At 43.5% G+C, this 15000-nt stretch overlaps 1 protein-coding gene across 10 annotated transcripts in view; it reads right to left on the bottom strand.

Annotated features, from left to right (window-relative positions):
* The window catches only part of LOC113824907 (GATA-binding factor 6-A), a 71007-nt gene that overhangs the window by 21598 nt on the left and 34409 nt on the right, over nucleotides 1-15000 (bottom strand). For all 10 annotated transcript variants that reach the window (XM_070116233.1, XM_070116232.1, XM_070116230.1 and 7 more), the window contains exons 4-5: nucleotides 3441-3526; nucleotides 109-260 (exon numbers count right to left, since the gene is read on the bottom strand). In XM_070116233.1, coding sequence (XP_069972334.1) covers nucleotides 109-260; nucleotides 3441-3526 — 238 coding nt within the window. The remainder of the gene's footprint in view (nucleotides 1-108; nucleotides 261-3440; nucleotides 3527-15000) is intronic.

The following is a 15000-nucleotide window of genomic DNA, read 5'->3' on the forward strand; positions in this document are numbered from 1 at the left end:
TTCATCACAACCACAACAACTTCATCACAACCACATCACAACTCACCCCAACCGCATCACAACTTCATCACAACCTCAACGTCATCACAACCACAACAACCAACTCACCTGATTAAGTGAAGGGATTGTGGAATTGGCCGGTAGAGGGCAGGCCTGTCGCTGCGTGACCTGGGTGCTCGGGTAGACTCTGGGCGTGAAGCTGATGGGCGGGGTCGTGGGCGTGCTCTTGATGGCGCCCAAATCTTGCACGCCGTAGTCCACTATATGGGCGTGGGGAGAGAAGGTGGGCGTGGTTAAAGAAAGAGAGAAATGAGTTTTTAAGGGTTTAGATTTTTTTTTTTTTTTGGGGGGGGGAGGGGGTTGTTTAATGATGTATAGATTTTTTGTTTGGTGGGGGTTGTTTGTTTGTTTGTTTGTTTTGTATTATATATTTTGTTTCTTTTTTTGTTTTGTTTTTTTGTTTGTAGGATGCATTGTGGTTTGTCTTTATTTTGGTAAATCTATCCTTACTTATTTTTCTCTTATCTTTCTACCATCCTTTTTGCATCCACCATTCCATTCCCCCTTCCTTCCTCCATCCCTCCCACTCTCCTTTTTCCTATCCTCCCACCCTCCTTTCCCCATCCTCCACCCATCCTCCCGCCCTCCTTCCCCATCCTCCCACCCTCCTCCCACCATCCTTCCCCAATCCTTCCCCTCCTTCCCCCACCCTTCCCCCTTCCCCAATCCTCCCCCTCCTTCCCCCCACCCTTCCCCCTTCCACCATCCTTCCCCCTTCCCCCCCCATCCTTCCCCCATCCTTCTCCTATCCTTCTCCTATCCTTCTCCTATCCTTCTCCCTTCCCTCCATCCATCCCCCATCCCCAGTCCCCCACCCTTCTCCCACCCTCCCCCCACCCTTCTCCCCCCTCCTGCTATCCTTCCCCCACCCTTCCCCCACCACACTCCCCCCACCCTCCCCCCATCCTCCTCCCACCATCCTCCCCCCATCCTCCTCCCACCATCCTCCCCCCATCCTCCTCCCACCCAATCCCCCCCACCCTCCCCCCATCCTCCTCCCACCCTCCACCCATCCTTTCCTTTCCTCCCCCCACCATTCCCCCACCCTCCTTCCACCCCCTCCTCCTCCCCCATCCTCCTCCCACCCAATCCCCACCCTCCACCATTCCCCCACCCTCCACCCATCCTCCACCCATCCTCCAGCGAGGGCTAAACAACGAAGGACCCCCCATCCTCCCCCCAACCCTTCCCCCCACCTTCCTTCTCCTATCCTTCCCCCATCCTTCTCCTATCCTTCTCCTATCTTTCTCCCTTCCCCCCATCCTTCTCCTATCCTTCCCCATCCTTCTCCTATCCTTCTCCTATCCTTCTCCCTTCCCCCCCAGCAACGAAGGACACCGTAACGTAAAATCCTAAACATCCTTACCCCCACCATCCTTCCCCCTTCCCCCCCCCCATCCTCCACCCATCCTTCCCCCATCCTCCACCCATCCTTCCCCCATCCTTCTCCCATCCTTCTCCTATCCTTCTCCCTTCCCCCCCAGCAACGAAGGACACCGTAACGTAAAATCCTAAACATCCTTTCCCCCACCTTCCTTCCCCCATCCTTCCCCCATCCTCCACCCATCCTTCCCCCATCCTCCCACCCTCCTCCTCCCACCATCCTTCTCCTATCCTTCTCCTATCCTTCTCCCTTCCCCCCAGCAACGAAGGACACCGCAACGTAAAATCCTAAACATCCTTACCCCCACCATCCTTCCCCCTTCCCCCCCCATCCTCCACCCATCCTTCCCCCATCCTTCCCCCATCCTTCTCCTATCCTTCTCCCTTCCCCCCAGCAACGAAGGACACCGTAACGTAAAATCCTAAACATCCTTTCCCCCACCTTCCTTCCCCCATCCTTCCCCCATCCTTCCCCCATCCTTCTCCTATCCTTCTCCTATCCTTCTCCCTTCCCCCCCCCACCCTCCTCCTCCCACCATCCTTCCCCCATCCTTCTCCTATCCTTCTCCCTTCCCCCCATCCTTCCCCCATCCTTCCCCCATCCTTCTCCTATCCTTCTCCTATCCTTCTCCCTTCCCCCCAGCAACGAAGGACACCGCAACGTAAAATCCTAAACATCCTTACCCCCACCATCCTTCCCCCTTCCCCCCCATCCTCCACCCATCCTTCCCCCATCCTTCCCCCATCCTTCTCCTATCCTTCTCCCTTCCCCCCAGCAACGAAGGACACCGTAACGTAAAATCCTAAACATCCTTTCCCCCACCTTCCTTCCCCCATCCTTCCCCCATCCTTCCCCCATCCTTCTCCTATCCTTCTCCTATCCTTCTCCCTTCCCCCCCCCCCACCCTCCTCCTCCCACCATCCTTCCCCCATCCTTCTCCTATCCTTCTCCCTTCCCCCCCATCCTTCCCCCATCCTTCCCCCATCCTTCTCCTATCCTTCTCCTATCCTTCTCCCTTCCCCCCAGCAACGAAGGACACCGTAACGTAAAATCCTAAACATCCTTACCCCCACCATCCTTCCCCCCTCCCCCCCCCATCCTCCACCCATCCTTCCCCCATCCTCCACCCATCCTTCCCCCATCCTTCTCCTATCCTTCTCCTATCCTTCTCCCTTCCCCCCCAGCAACGAAGGACACCGTAACGTAAAATCCTAAACATCCTTTCCTCACCAGGGATTCCCGGAGACTTCACGGGGCCTGGGAAAAGGATGGAGGATGTCTCGAACTGCCGAATATGCAAATGTCTAGTAAGGGACACATCCTCTCTCTCTCTCTTTCTCTTCCTCTCTCTCTCTGTCTCTCTTTTGGATCTGTTAGATGTTTCTCTTTCTTGTTTGGTTTTCCCTTTTTTGGTCGTTTTTTTTTTTTTTTAGGTTTTATGGATGTTTTTAAAAATTGTTTCTATATGCTTATCTTTTCCTCCTCTCTTCTCCCTTCTCATCCTTCCTTTTCCCTTTTTTCTCTCTTTCCTTTATCCTCTTTTTTTCCCTGATCCCCCATCTCTCCTTCTTTCCTACCTCCCTCTTTCTTCCCATTTCCCTCCTCCTTTTTCCTTCTCTCCTACCTCCTCTTTCCCTCTTCCTTCCTACCTCCCTCCTTCCTTTTTCCTTCCCTCCTCCTTCCTACCTCCCCCCCTCTTCCCTCCTACCTCCCTCTTCCTCCCCCCCCCTCTTCCCTCCTACCTCCCTCTTCCTCCTCCCCCCTCTTTCTTCCTACCTGCCTCCTCTTTTTCCCTTCCCTCCTCCTTTCCTACCTCCCTCCTCTTCTCCCCCTCTTCCCTCCTCCTCCTCCTCCCCCTCTTCCCTCCCCTCTTCCCTCCTTTCCCTTCCCTCTTCCCTCTTCCCTCCCCCTACCTCCCTCCCTCCCTCCTTTTCCTACCTCCCTCTTTCTTCCCATTTCCCTCCTCCTTCCTTCCTCCCTCCCTCTGTACACCTACCTTGCTGTGGCCACATGTTGGTCGGCGTCGTTGGCACATCCTGTACCGAGGGGGTGTACATGGCCCCACGACCGCTGTACATCCCGCTGTGAAAGGAGAGAGAAGAAAAATTAATAAAGATAGATAAAAAAGAAGATAAGAAGATAATTAATATTTAAAGATAAGAAGAAGAAAATGGAAATATATAAATAAGAAAAAGAGATTGAAGAAGAACAAGTACAAGAACAAGAACAAGAAGAACAAGAAAAAGGAGATAGAAAACGTTAACGCGATTAAGGAGAGAGGTAAAATAAAACAGAGAATAAAAAATAATAAGAGAGATAAAGAACATTTAAGGAAAATATAACGATTTATAATAATATAATAGTGATGTTAATAAATATGATATTGATGATAATAATGATAAGTATGATAATAAAGATAATGGTGATAATAAAGATAGTTAATCTGATGATTGTGATGATGATAATGATGTAGACGAAGAGGGGGAGAGAAGGATAAACAAGAGAATAAAAAATAAGAATAGAAACATTATACTCAACATCACAAAAATCCAGTTATGAATATAAAACAAATCCATACATAACCCCCCCCCCAAAAAAAAAAAAAATTATAATAATAACAATAACTAAAAAAAATATACAAATCCTAACAAAAAAAAGAAAAAAAAATTGCAAAGATTCAGTTTCAAAAAAAAAAAAAAAAACACACATTTCAAAATTTTTACACAGATACATTGTTTACATTTTTTTCTCTTCAGGATCCAGGTGCCGCAAAAAGGTCACTGGAAATCGAGGACTTCTGAGAAAGGACACAAGATGCACGGGAAGCGCGAGTGAGTGCAAGAATGTCTTTCCATTTGGTCAAGGACAGGGGAAGGGGGGGAAGGGGAGGGAGGGGAAAGGGGGTGAGGGGGGAGGGAGGGGAGAAGGGGGGGTGCCAATTGGGAGTTTGGGGAGATAGGGAGGAATGGGTGTTTTCTTTCTTTTTTTCTGGTTCTTTATCTTTTGATCTTCACTTTGTTGGTGTTGTTACTGTGTTGTTGTTTTTTTCTTTTTTTTCTATTTTTTGCTTTTTCTTGTATTTTTCTTCTTCGTCCTTCTTCTTCTTCTCCTCCTTCTCCTTCTCCTTCTCCTTCTCCTTCTCCTTCTCCTTCTCCTTCTCCTTCTCCTTCTCCTTCTCCTTCTCCTTCTCCTTCTCCTTCTCCTTCTCCTTCTCCTTCTCCTTCTCCTTCTCCTTCTCCCTCTCCCTCTCCCTCTCCCTCTCCCTCTCCCTCTCCCTCTATCTCTCCCTCTCCCTCTCCCTCTCCCTCTCCCTCTCCCTCTCCCTCTCCCTCTCCCTCTCCCTCTCCCTCTCCCTCTCCCTCTCCCCTCCCTCTCCCTCTCCCTCTCCCTCTCCCTCTCCCTCTCCCTCTCCCTCTCCCTCTCCCTCTCCCTCTCCCTCTCCTTCTCCCTCTCTACATTCTCTCTCATTTCTCCTCCTCCTCCTCTTTCCTCGCAAGTTCACAAGAGGTCACCGGAGACAGATGCACTCCAAAAAAAAAAATAATAAATAAATAAAAAAAATTAAAAATCCCCTCTTCAACCCCGCCCCCCCCTTCCCCACCACCATCTTCCTGTCCCCCCCACCCCTGCCCCCTACCCCCACCTAACCCCAACTTGCCCTCTTGAAAACTTGGAAATTTGGAGATTTGTCCCTTAAAAATTGAAAAGGATGTGTTGTTGCCATCAGGGGATCTTTGGGTTTCTACCGATATGTATATTTTCTCAGCTGTATTTGTTTTGTTTTGTTTTTCTGTTGTTGTTGGTATCATTGGTGGTGGTTTTGGTATCAATGGTGTTGTTGTTGGTATCGATGTTTGTTTTTGGTATCGATGGTGTTTTTGTTGGTATCAAGGGTGGTGTTCTTGGTATCAAATGTGTTGTTTTTATCGATGGTGTTGTTGTTGGTATTAAATGTGATGATGTTGGTATCATTGGTGGTGGTGGTGGTGGTATCATTGGTGGTGTTGGTATCAAATGCGTTGTTGTTGGTATTGATGGTGGTGTTGTTAGTATCAATGGTGGTGGTGGTGGTATCAGTGGTTCTGGAGGTGGTATCAATGGTGGTGTTTTTGGTATCATTGGTGTTGCTGTTATCAAATGTGTTGTTGTTGGTATTACTGGTATTGTTGTTGCTGTAGAAGAATTTGCGTTGGTATGATGGTCAGGAGGGAAAAGGTTGGTTATCCTCATTACTGTTAGTATTAGTTGTAATGGTATTAGATAAAATGATAATAATGATAAGGAAGATAAGAGGATGATAGGACAAGGACGAGAATGAGGACGAGGTTAAGGGCGAGGACGAGTATGAGGACGAAGACGAAAACGAGGATGAGGATAAGGACGAGTATGAGGACAAGGACGAGAAAGAGGATACGGACGAGGAGAATGAGGACAAGGACGAGGAGAAAGAGGATAAGGACGAGGATGAGGAGGAGAATGAGGACGAGGACGAGAAAGAGGATAAGGACGAGGGCGAAAACGAGAATGAGGAAAAGGACGAGAATGAGGAAGAGGAGAATGAGGACAAGGGCGAGAATGAGGACAAGGACGAGGAGAAGGTGGAGGACGTGGACGAGTATGAAGACGAGGAGAAGAACGAGAATGAGGACGAAGACGAAGACGAATACAAGAACAAGAATAATGATAAAAACAAAAAATAACCATAACGCTAACGGTAACGAAGAATAAAGAAGCAAAGAAAAAAAAACAAGAAAAGGCAAAGAATAAAGAGAATAAAGAAGAAAATGAAGAAAAACGCGACCCTGTCATCAAATTACCATTGTTCATTCGGTGGAAATGACTAAGACTCATTAGTGAGAGTAATTAGGGTTGATGATGAGTGACAGGGTTAAGGGTTAAGGTAATTAAGGGAATTAAGATGGTTGCAATTGCAGTAGTGGCAATAGTAGTAATAGTAGTAGTGGGATTAATGATAGTAGTAGGGGTAGTAGTTGCAGTAGTAATAGTAGTCGGAGTAGTCATAGCAGTAATAGCAGTAATAGTTGTAATAGTAGTAGTAGTAATAGTAGTAGTAGTAGTAGTAGTAGTCATAGCAGTCATAGCAGTAATAACAGTAGTAGGTAATAGTAGTAATAATAATAGTAATAGTAGTAGTAGGAGTAGCTCCCAATTACACCACCGTCTCATCCCCCGCTCTCCCCCCCCCCTCTTCTTTTTACCGAGAAATACCCAAAGACCTCTCTCTCTCTCTCTCTCTCTCTCTCTCTTTCTCTCTCTCTCTATCTATCTATGTCTGTCTTTCTGTCTATCTATCTATCTATCTATCTATCTATCTATCCCTCCCTCCTTCCCTCTCCCTCCCTCCTTCCCTTTCCCTCCCTCCCTCCCTCCCTCCCTCCCTCCCTCCCTCCCTCCCTCTCCCTCTCACCCTCCCTCTCTCTCGCCTCTCTCTCTCTCTCTATCTATCTATCTATCTATCTACCTCTCTATCTATCTATCTCTCTCTCTCTATTCCTCTCTCTCGCCTCTCTCTCTCTCTCTCGCCTCGACACCTCGGCGCTTGCATAACCACACGAATTTTCCTCCCCGGGACTGAGGCAACCGCTGCTTCCTCCGAGAGCCGACAGCCAGGAGCCCCCAGCAGGACGTTTCTGAAACCTCCCCAGTGGGTCACCGACGGGATGTTGTAACGGGAGGGCGAGAGAGAATGGAGACGAGAGAGAGAGAATTTGGAAAAAAAAAATGTGAATGTGGAGAAAGAATTTGGCAAAAGATGGGGGTGGGGGGTGGGGGGTGTTTGGAAGGGTGGGGGGTGAGGTTCTAGGGTTTGTTTGTTTTTGTTTGTTTTATTGGTTCTCCCCCCCAATGACCCCTCTTCCCATTCCCCGGCTAACCTCCTTCTTCCCCTCCCCCCCCTCTCTCTCTCTTCTCCTTCCCAGCAAGCCCCCTCCCCCTCCGCTTTCTCCCTCTCCATAAGCTCGCTACCCCCAGAAGCACTCCCTCCCTTCCCCCTTGCAAGCTCCTCTCCCCTCCCCCCACATGCCCCCTGTCCTACCCCCCCACCCCCCACCCTCCCCGCAAGCCCCCTGTCCGACCCCACCCCACCCCGCAAGCCCCCCTCTGAATCTCCCCCCCCCCCCTCTACCCCCGCCCTCCTGGAAGTTTAGGTTAGAATGGCGGTTTTCTGGTTTTCATTGTTTTGGGTTCATTTGATATTTCGTTTTTTTATGTTTTTTTTTGTGTGTTTTATTTGAGGTTTCCGTTTTTTTATTTGGGGTAGGGGGAGGGTGGGGAGGGGTGTTTTTTTTTTTTTAGTTTTTCTCTTTTTCAATTTTCAGGCTCGTAAAGTTAATATCGGTTTTAGATTTTTCTTTCATTCTTCTTCTTTCTCCTCTTCATCCTTATACTCTTCCTTCTCCCCAATTCCCCATCCTCCTCCTCATTTTATCACAACATTCCCGTCCTCCCTAATTAAAATATAAAAAAACACAAACAAAAACACAGCCTGTACAAAAACCCACAAAGTGCAGGCAGGGCTACTCAAAAGGTCGACCCCCCCCCTCCGTCCCCTCCCCCGCGTCCTGCTGTCTTGCCGTTAGACTGGAGGCCGTGAGTTGTATTTGAGGCGAGTTACTGAGGACTTGATATGTTTCTTTTTTATTTCTCTTTTCATTTTTTCTTTTTATTTGTTTTTTTTTCTTTTCTCTCTTTCGTTTTTTATTTCCATTTTTTTCCTTTGCTATATCTCTGTTTCTGTATGTGTTTTTTTTCTATTTACATTTTTCGCTGTGTGTGTGTGTGTGTGTGTGTGTGTGTGTGTGTGTGTGTGTGTGTGTGTGTGTGTGTGTGTGTGTGTGTGTGTGTGTGTGTGTGTGTGTGTGTGTCTGTGTCTGTGTCTGTGTCTGTGTGTGTGTGTGTGTCTGTGTGTGTGCGTGCGTGTGTGTGTGTGTGTGTGTCTGTGTGTGTGTGAGTGTGGGTGTGTGTGTGTGTGTGTGTGTGTGTGTGTGTGTGTGTGTGTGTGTGTGTGTGTGTGTGTGTGTGTGTCTGTGTGTGTGTGTGTGTGTGCGTGCGTGTGTGTGTGTGTGTGTGCGTGTATGTGCGTGTGTGTGTGTGTGGGTGTGTGTTTGTGTGTTCGTATGTGTGTTCGTGTTTGTGTGTGTGTGTGTGTGTGTGTGTGTGTGTGTGTGTGTGTGTGTGTGTGTGTGTGTGTGTGTGTGTGTGTGTGTGTGTGTGTGTGTGTGTGTGTGTGTGTGTGTGTGTGTGTGTGTGTGTGCGTGCGTGTGTGTGTGTGTGAGTTCGCTCATATTTCTCTACCTGCATAAACAAAAATTCCAAAAGAAAACAGTGACAATAATTCAAAATTTAACAACACAACAAAAACTCCAAATAAACAACAAACAGTGACAATGATACAAAAAATTAACAATACTATAACTAACGGAAAATTCCAAAAACACAACAAACAGTGACAATTATACAAAAAAAAATTAACAACACTGACGGAAAATTCCAAAACAAACAACAAACAGTAACAACGATACAAAAAAAAATTAACACTTAACGAAAAATTACCAAAACAAAAACAGTGACAAAATGACACACAAAAAAAATGAACACTTAACGAAAAAAAAACTCCAAAACAACAACAGACAGAAACAACGAACAGCGAATCATAAGCCAGCGGAACACCACAACGACCGAACCGCAGCTTTAGCCCCAAACACTCACTTTCCAAAACGCAGAAGCGATCAGCCATGACCAGCTGTATCCTGTGGTACCGACACACATGTACGTACGCACACACACATGCAGACACTTACGCATTGACATTAAACTAGGCATATCCGTGGTTGTGTGTGTGCGTTTGCATGGATATGTATATGTGTGTAGATAGATATGTAGAGATATGTACGTAGATATATATATTATGTATACAAACTCACGCTAATTTACATGTAGTTCCAACATGGCCACTCGAATTTATATTAAAAAAAAAAAATACTTTAAAATGCCCCACAAAATGTCTCTCCTTCTGCCCCCCCCCCCCACACGCAACCCTCCCCTCCCCCCCTCCCTCTCACCCCTACATGACCCTTCCGGACACAGGCTGACCCCCCTTTCATTTACCTCTTCTCCCATAGACCTCTCTTCACCCCTTTCTCCACTATTGGATCCTGTTCCCCCCTCTCCCAAGACGAGCCCCTCCCTTACAAGGATTAAGACTCCCAACCCCACCCCCTTCTCCTCCCATTCCTCCTCCTTCCCCTTCTCCCCCAACCCCTTCCTCCTCTCCTTTCCCCCAAACCCCTCCAACCACGATTATTCATCACCAACACACAACAAGCAAGCATTAAATATCCCACAATTCCCCCCTCCCGCTTCCCTCCTCCTTCCCTTCTCCCCCTCTCCCTCCCTCCCCCTCCACCCCCTCCCCCTCACCTCCCCGCTCCCTCCCACCCCCCTTCCCTCCCTCCCACCTCCCTCCCTACCTCCACTCCCTCCATCCCACCTCCCTCTACCCTCCTCCCTCACCTCCTCCCCTCCCTCCCACCCCCTTCCCTCCCACCCCTCCCCTCCCCTCCCTCCCCTCACCTCCCACCCCCACTCCCCTTCCCTCCCTCCCCTCCCCACCCTTCCTCCTCCCCTCCCCTCCCCCATCCATCCCCTCAACCCCACCCACCCTCCCTCCACTTCCCTCCTTCCACTCCCCTCACCTCCCCCACCACCACCGCCGAAGAACCCTCGGCGACACGCACACCCGCAACGGACGCGTGGATCGCCTTCGGACCGCCCTCGAGACACGCCAAGAAATTTGATCAAGTGTATCCTCTCTCTGTGGCGTTTTTGAGGTTGAGAAGTTATTTACTTAATGCATTTGGCTATTTTTTTTTTTTTTTAATTACACTTGTCTTATTTGTTTATTTATCTATGTATCTATTTATTTAATGATTTATCTATTTATTTAATAATTTATCTATTTATTGAATAATTTATCTATTCAATTTAATAATTTATCTATTTATTCCATAATTTATCTATTTATTTAATAATTTATCTATTTATCTATTTATTTAATAATTTATCTATTTATCTATATATCTATTAATTTATCTATTTATTTATTAATTTATCTATTTATCTATTTATTTATTCATCTATCTATTTATCTATTTATTTATTCATTTATTTACTTATTTGTTTATATATTCATTTATTTATTTATTCGGGAATCTGTTTCGTATATGGTTTGTTTTAGTTATTCATTTATTCAGGAATATGGCTCATTATAGTTTTAAAAATAGAAGTTGTTTGGTTTCATTATGGTTGATTGTTGTGCCGGTTATTATTATTACAATTATCCTTTATTGTGATAAGGACTTCGCACGTAATCGGATTAATTATAGATTTAATTATGATGCGAATGAAAAAAAAAAAATATCTGGGAGGGTCCTCGTGAATCAGAAAAAATTAATTCGAGGTCGAAATTTTAACGAAGTCCATCCTGTAAGTGTGACTTTTTTCCTTTTTTTTCTTTTTTCTTTCTTTTCTTTTTTTATTTTTTTTTCCTTTTTTTCTTTTTTATTTCTTTTTTTTTCTCTCTTTCTTTTCTTTTTTATTGGGGGGTTGAATGAGTAGGGGGAGGAGGTTGGGTTTTAATGTTGATTAAGGGAGTAATGATGATGATTGTGATGATACATGGTAATGATGGTTGAAAACTGATTTGGTATTTGTAATGATGGTAGTAATGATGATGATAATGATAGTGATGTTTATCTCTCTCTCTCTCTCTCTCTCTCTCTCTCTCTCTCTCTCTCTCTCTCTCTCTCTCTCTCTCTCTCTCTCTCCCTCTCTCTCTCTCTTCTTTTTTCCTATTTTTTTCTTTTTTCTTTCTTTTCCTTTCTTTTCTTTTTTGTCTTTCGATCGCTTCTATAACGCCCGCCCTGAATATACAATAATTATTTTTCAAAAGACATAATATTATTTTGAAGATATTTTTTCCTAATTCACGAAGTCACTCTCCCAATTTTTTATTCGCCTTATAATTAACTATATAATTAATCCGGTTATGTGCGAACTGCTTATCACAACTAATAATTGTATTAATAACCTAACAACTTTAATTCTTATAACAAATAAACTATAATGAACAAAATTCCTAAATAAATAGATAGATAAATAGATCCATTAAATAGATAATTAAATAAATAAATAAATCCATTAAATAGATAAATAAATAAATAAATCCCTTAAATAGATAATTAAATAAATAAATAAATCCTTTAAATAGATAAATAAATAAATGAATAAACCATTAAATAGATAAATAAATAAATAAATGAATAAATAAAATTCATAAATAAATGAAATCCAAAAATGATAAATAATCCTCCCGAAATTCACAGATTATTAACTTTAAAAAAATATATATATTTAAAAAAAAAACCTTTATGGGTTCCAGACAGAAAGTGAAAAAGATGGAACGTTTTCGGATTTGGTCCACTGAAGGGAAACGTTTTGTTGTTGTTGTTGTCGTTTTTCTTTCTTTCTTCTTCTGCTTCTCTTTCTTTTTCTCCTTCTCTTTCTCCTTCTTCTTCTTTTTCTCCTTCTCTTTCTCCTTCTTCTTCTTCTTCTCCTTATCATCTTCCTCCTCCTTCTTATCCTTCTCCTTCTTATCCTTCTCCTTATCCTTCTCCTTCTTATCCTTCTTCTCCCTCCTCCTTCTCCTTCTCCTCCTCCTCCTTCTTCTTATTCTCCTCCTCCTTCTCCTTCTCCTTTTCCTTCTCCTTCTCCTTCTCCTTCTCCCTCCTCCTCCTCCTTCTTATTCTCTCCTCCTCTTCCTCCTCTTCCTCCTCCTCTTCCTCTTCCTCTTCCTCCTCCTCCCTCCTCCTCCTCCCTCCTCCTCCTCCTCCCTCCTCCTCCTCCTCCTCCTCCTCCTCCACCTCCACCTCCACCTCCACCTCCACCTCCACCTCCACCTCCACCTCCACCTCCACCTCCACCTCCACCTCCCCTCCCTCTCCCTCCCCCTCTCCCTCCCCTCCCCCTCTCCCTCCCCCCTCCACCTCCCCTCCTCCTCCTCCACCTCTACCTCCACCTCCACCTCCACCTCCACCTCCACCTCCACCTCCACCTCCACCTCCACCTCCACCTCCACCTCCACCTCCACCTCCCCTTCCTCCCCCTCTCCCTTCCCCCTCTTCCCCCCCCCTCCCCCTCCCTCCCTCCTCCACCTCCTCCTCCTCCTCCTCCTCCTCCTCCTCCTCCTCCTCCTCCTCCTCCTCCTCCTCCTCCTCCTCTTCTTCCAGCGGCAGGAACGTTTTTAGTAATATTATTCAAAATATAAACAAACATCAAAGTAATTTCCACACAAACGGATGTATCTTCGTGATCGCGCATAAAATAATGTTTAAATTAGGGCTTGGGTAAACAGAATGTCAAATCGTAATTGAATATTAATCAACATAAGCAAAACATGTTGACCACATGCTTCCACATGGTCGCTTCCTGTGCCTTTGCTGTTGTTGTTGTTGTTGTTTTTGTTGCTGTTGTTGCTGACCTAGGCGTCTTTCAGTCGAAGCGTCAATTCTCTGTCTTAATCTTTCTCTCTCTCTTTCTCTCTTTTTTCTTACTTTCTTTTTTGTTTCATTTTCTCTCTTTCTCTCTCTCTTGTTTCTCTCTCTCTCTCTCTCTCTCTCTCTCTCTCTCTCTCTCTCTCTCTCTCTCTCTCTCTCTCTCTCTCTCTCTCTCTCACTCTTTCTCTCTATCTCTCTCTCTCTCTCTCTCTATTTTATCCTTATTACTATCATTATTATTATTATAAGAGTAAAAGTAATAATAGAAACACTGATAATAATAATAATATTGACAGCAACATAGACAGTGATAATATCAGTAATAATAAAACATCAATAATAATAATGATAATAATAATGATAATAATAATGATAATAACCATAAAAATGATAATAATAATAATAATAATAATAATAATAATAATAATAATAATAATAATAATAATAATAATAATAATAATAATAATAACAATAATAATAATTACAATGATAATAATAATAATAAGAAGAAGAAGAAGAGGAAGAAGAAGAAGAAGAAGAAGAAAAATGATAATAATATCAACAACAACAACAATAACAAATATAATAATAACAATAACATTTTTTTTACCTGATCGGCCAAGCGCGAACCGGGAGGAGCAGAGGTTCCGAACCGCTGCTCGGACCGGCTCGCCAAGGAAGTGAACCCGGGTCGGAAAAGGTCATTTCTCGATTGGGAAACGAGGTCACTTGGCTTCCGTGGCGGGGAGGGGGTGTTTAGAGTTTTGTTTGTTTGTTTTTGGGGTTATTGTCTTATTATTTTCTTGTTATTTTATTATTATTTTCGTATTATTTTCGTATTATTTTCGTATTATTTTCGTATTATTTTCGTATTATTTTCGTATTATTTTCTTATTATTTTCTTATTATTTTCTTATTATTTTCTTATTATTTTCTTGTTATTTTCTTATGATTTTCTTGTTATTATTTTCTTGTTATTTTCTTATTATTTTCTTATTATTTTCTTATTATTTTCTTATTGTTTTCTTATTATTTTCTTATTATTTCTTATTTATTAATATTTTTTTCTTCTTCTTTTTTATCCTCCATTTTTTTCTGTATATAGTTTTTCTTCACATTGATATTTTGGGATATTGTTTTAATCGTTTTGCTTTTTTTTTTTTTTTTTTTTGCATTTCCTTTCTCTCCCCTTTTCCCATCCTTTTAACTTATTTTTTTTCTGCATGTCCCATCTTTTCACTTTCTCTCTATTATTATTTATTCATCTATTTATTGCACATTCTTTCGTGTTTCTATGTCAGTCTATTTATATCTGTTTCCATCTCCTATGCTTTATCATTATATTCTGTTCTTTATCTACCTAAATTAGTTTCCTAACCATTTACGTAAATTCCATCTATCTCCCTTTCTATTTATTTTGCGCTTTCTCTCTTATCAATTTTCCTTTCTCACAAACAATAAATAGTAATATTTAAAAAAATAATAAAATCAATAATTAATCAAAAAAGATAAATAAATTAAAAATTCTCATGAAAATCGTCCGAAAGCGAGCAAACGCGAGAGTACGGCTATGGCTTCGGCTTAATCATCCAACAACTCGATAAAACTGATAAGGAGAGAGATAACAATTAGGAAAAAAGTAATGATTCGAACGCATCAGCAGATAACGGACTCTACGGATAGAGAACATTCGGAGTTCAAACGAGAATCGAAGAGAAAATACGAGAAAAAGGGAAGACAGTTAAAAAGAAACGAACACTTGAAAAAAGTAGAGAGAGGGGAGGGTGAGAGAAGAGAGAGAGAGAAGAGAGAAGAGAGAAGAGAGAGGAGAGAGGAGAGAAGAGAAAAGAGAGACAGACAGACAGACACGGACAGAGAGAGAGAGAGAGCAAGAGAGTGTGAGAAAGAGAGCGAGAAAGATATATATATATATATATATATATATATATATATATATATATATATATATATATAGAGAGAGAG

Source organism: Penaeus vannamei, chromosome 38, assembly GCF_042767895.1.
Source record: "Penaeus vannamei isolate JL-2024 chromosome 38, ASM4276789v1, whole genome shotgun sequence".
NCBI classification, from domain to species: Eukaryota; Metazoa; Arthropoda; class Malacostraca; order Decapoda; family Penaeidae; genus Penaeus; species Penaeus vannamei.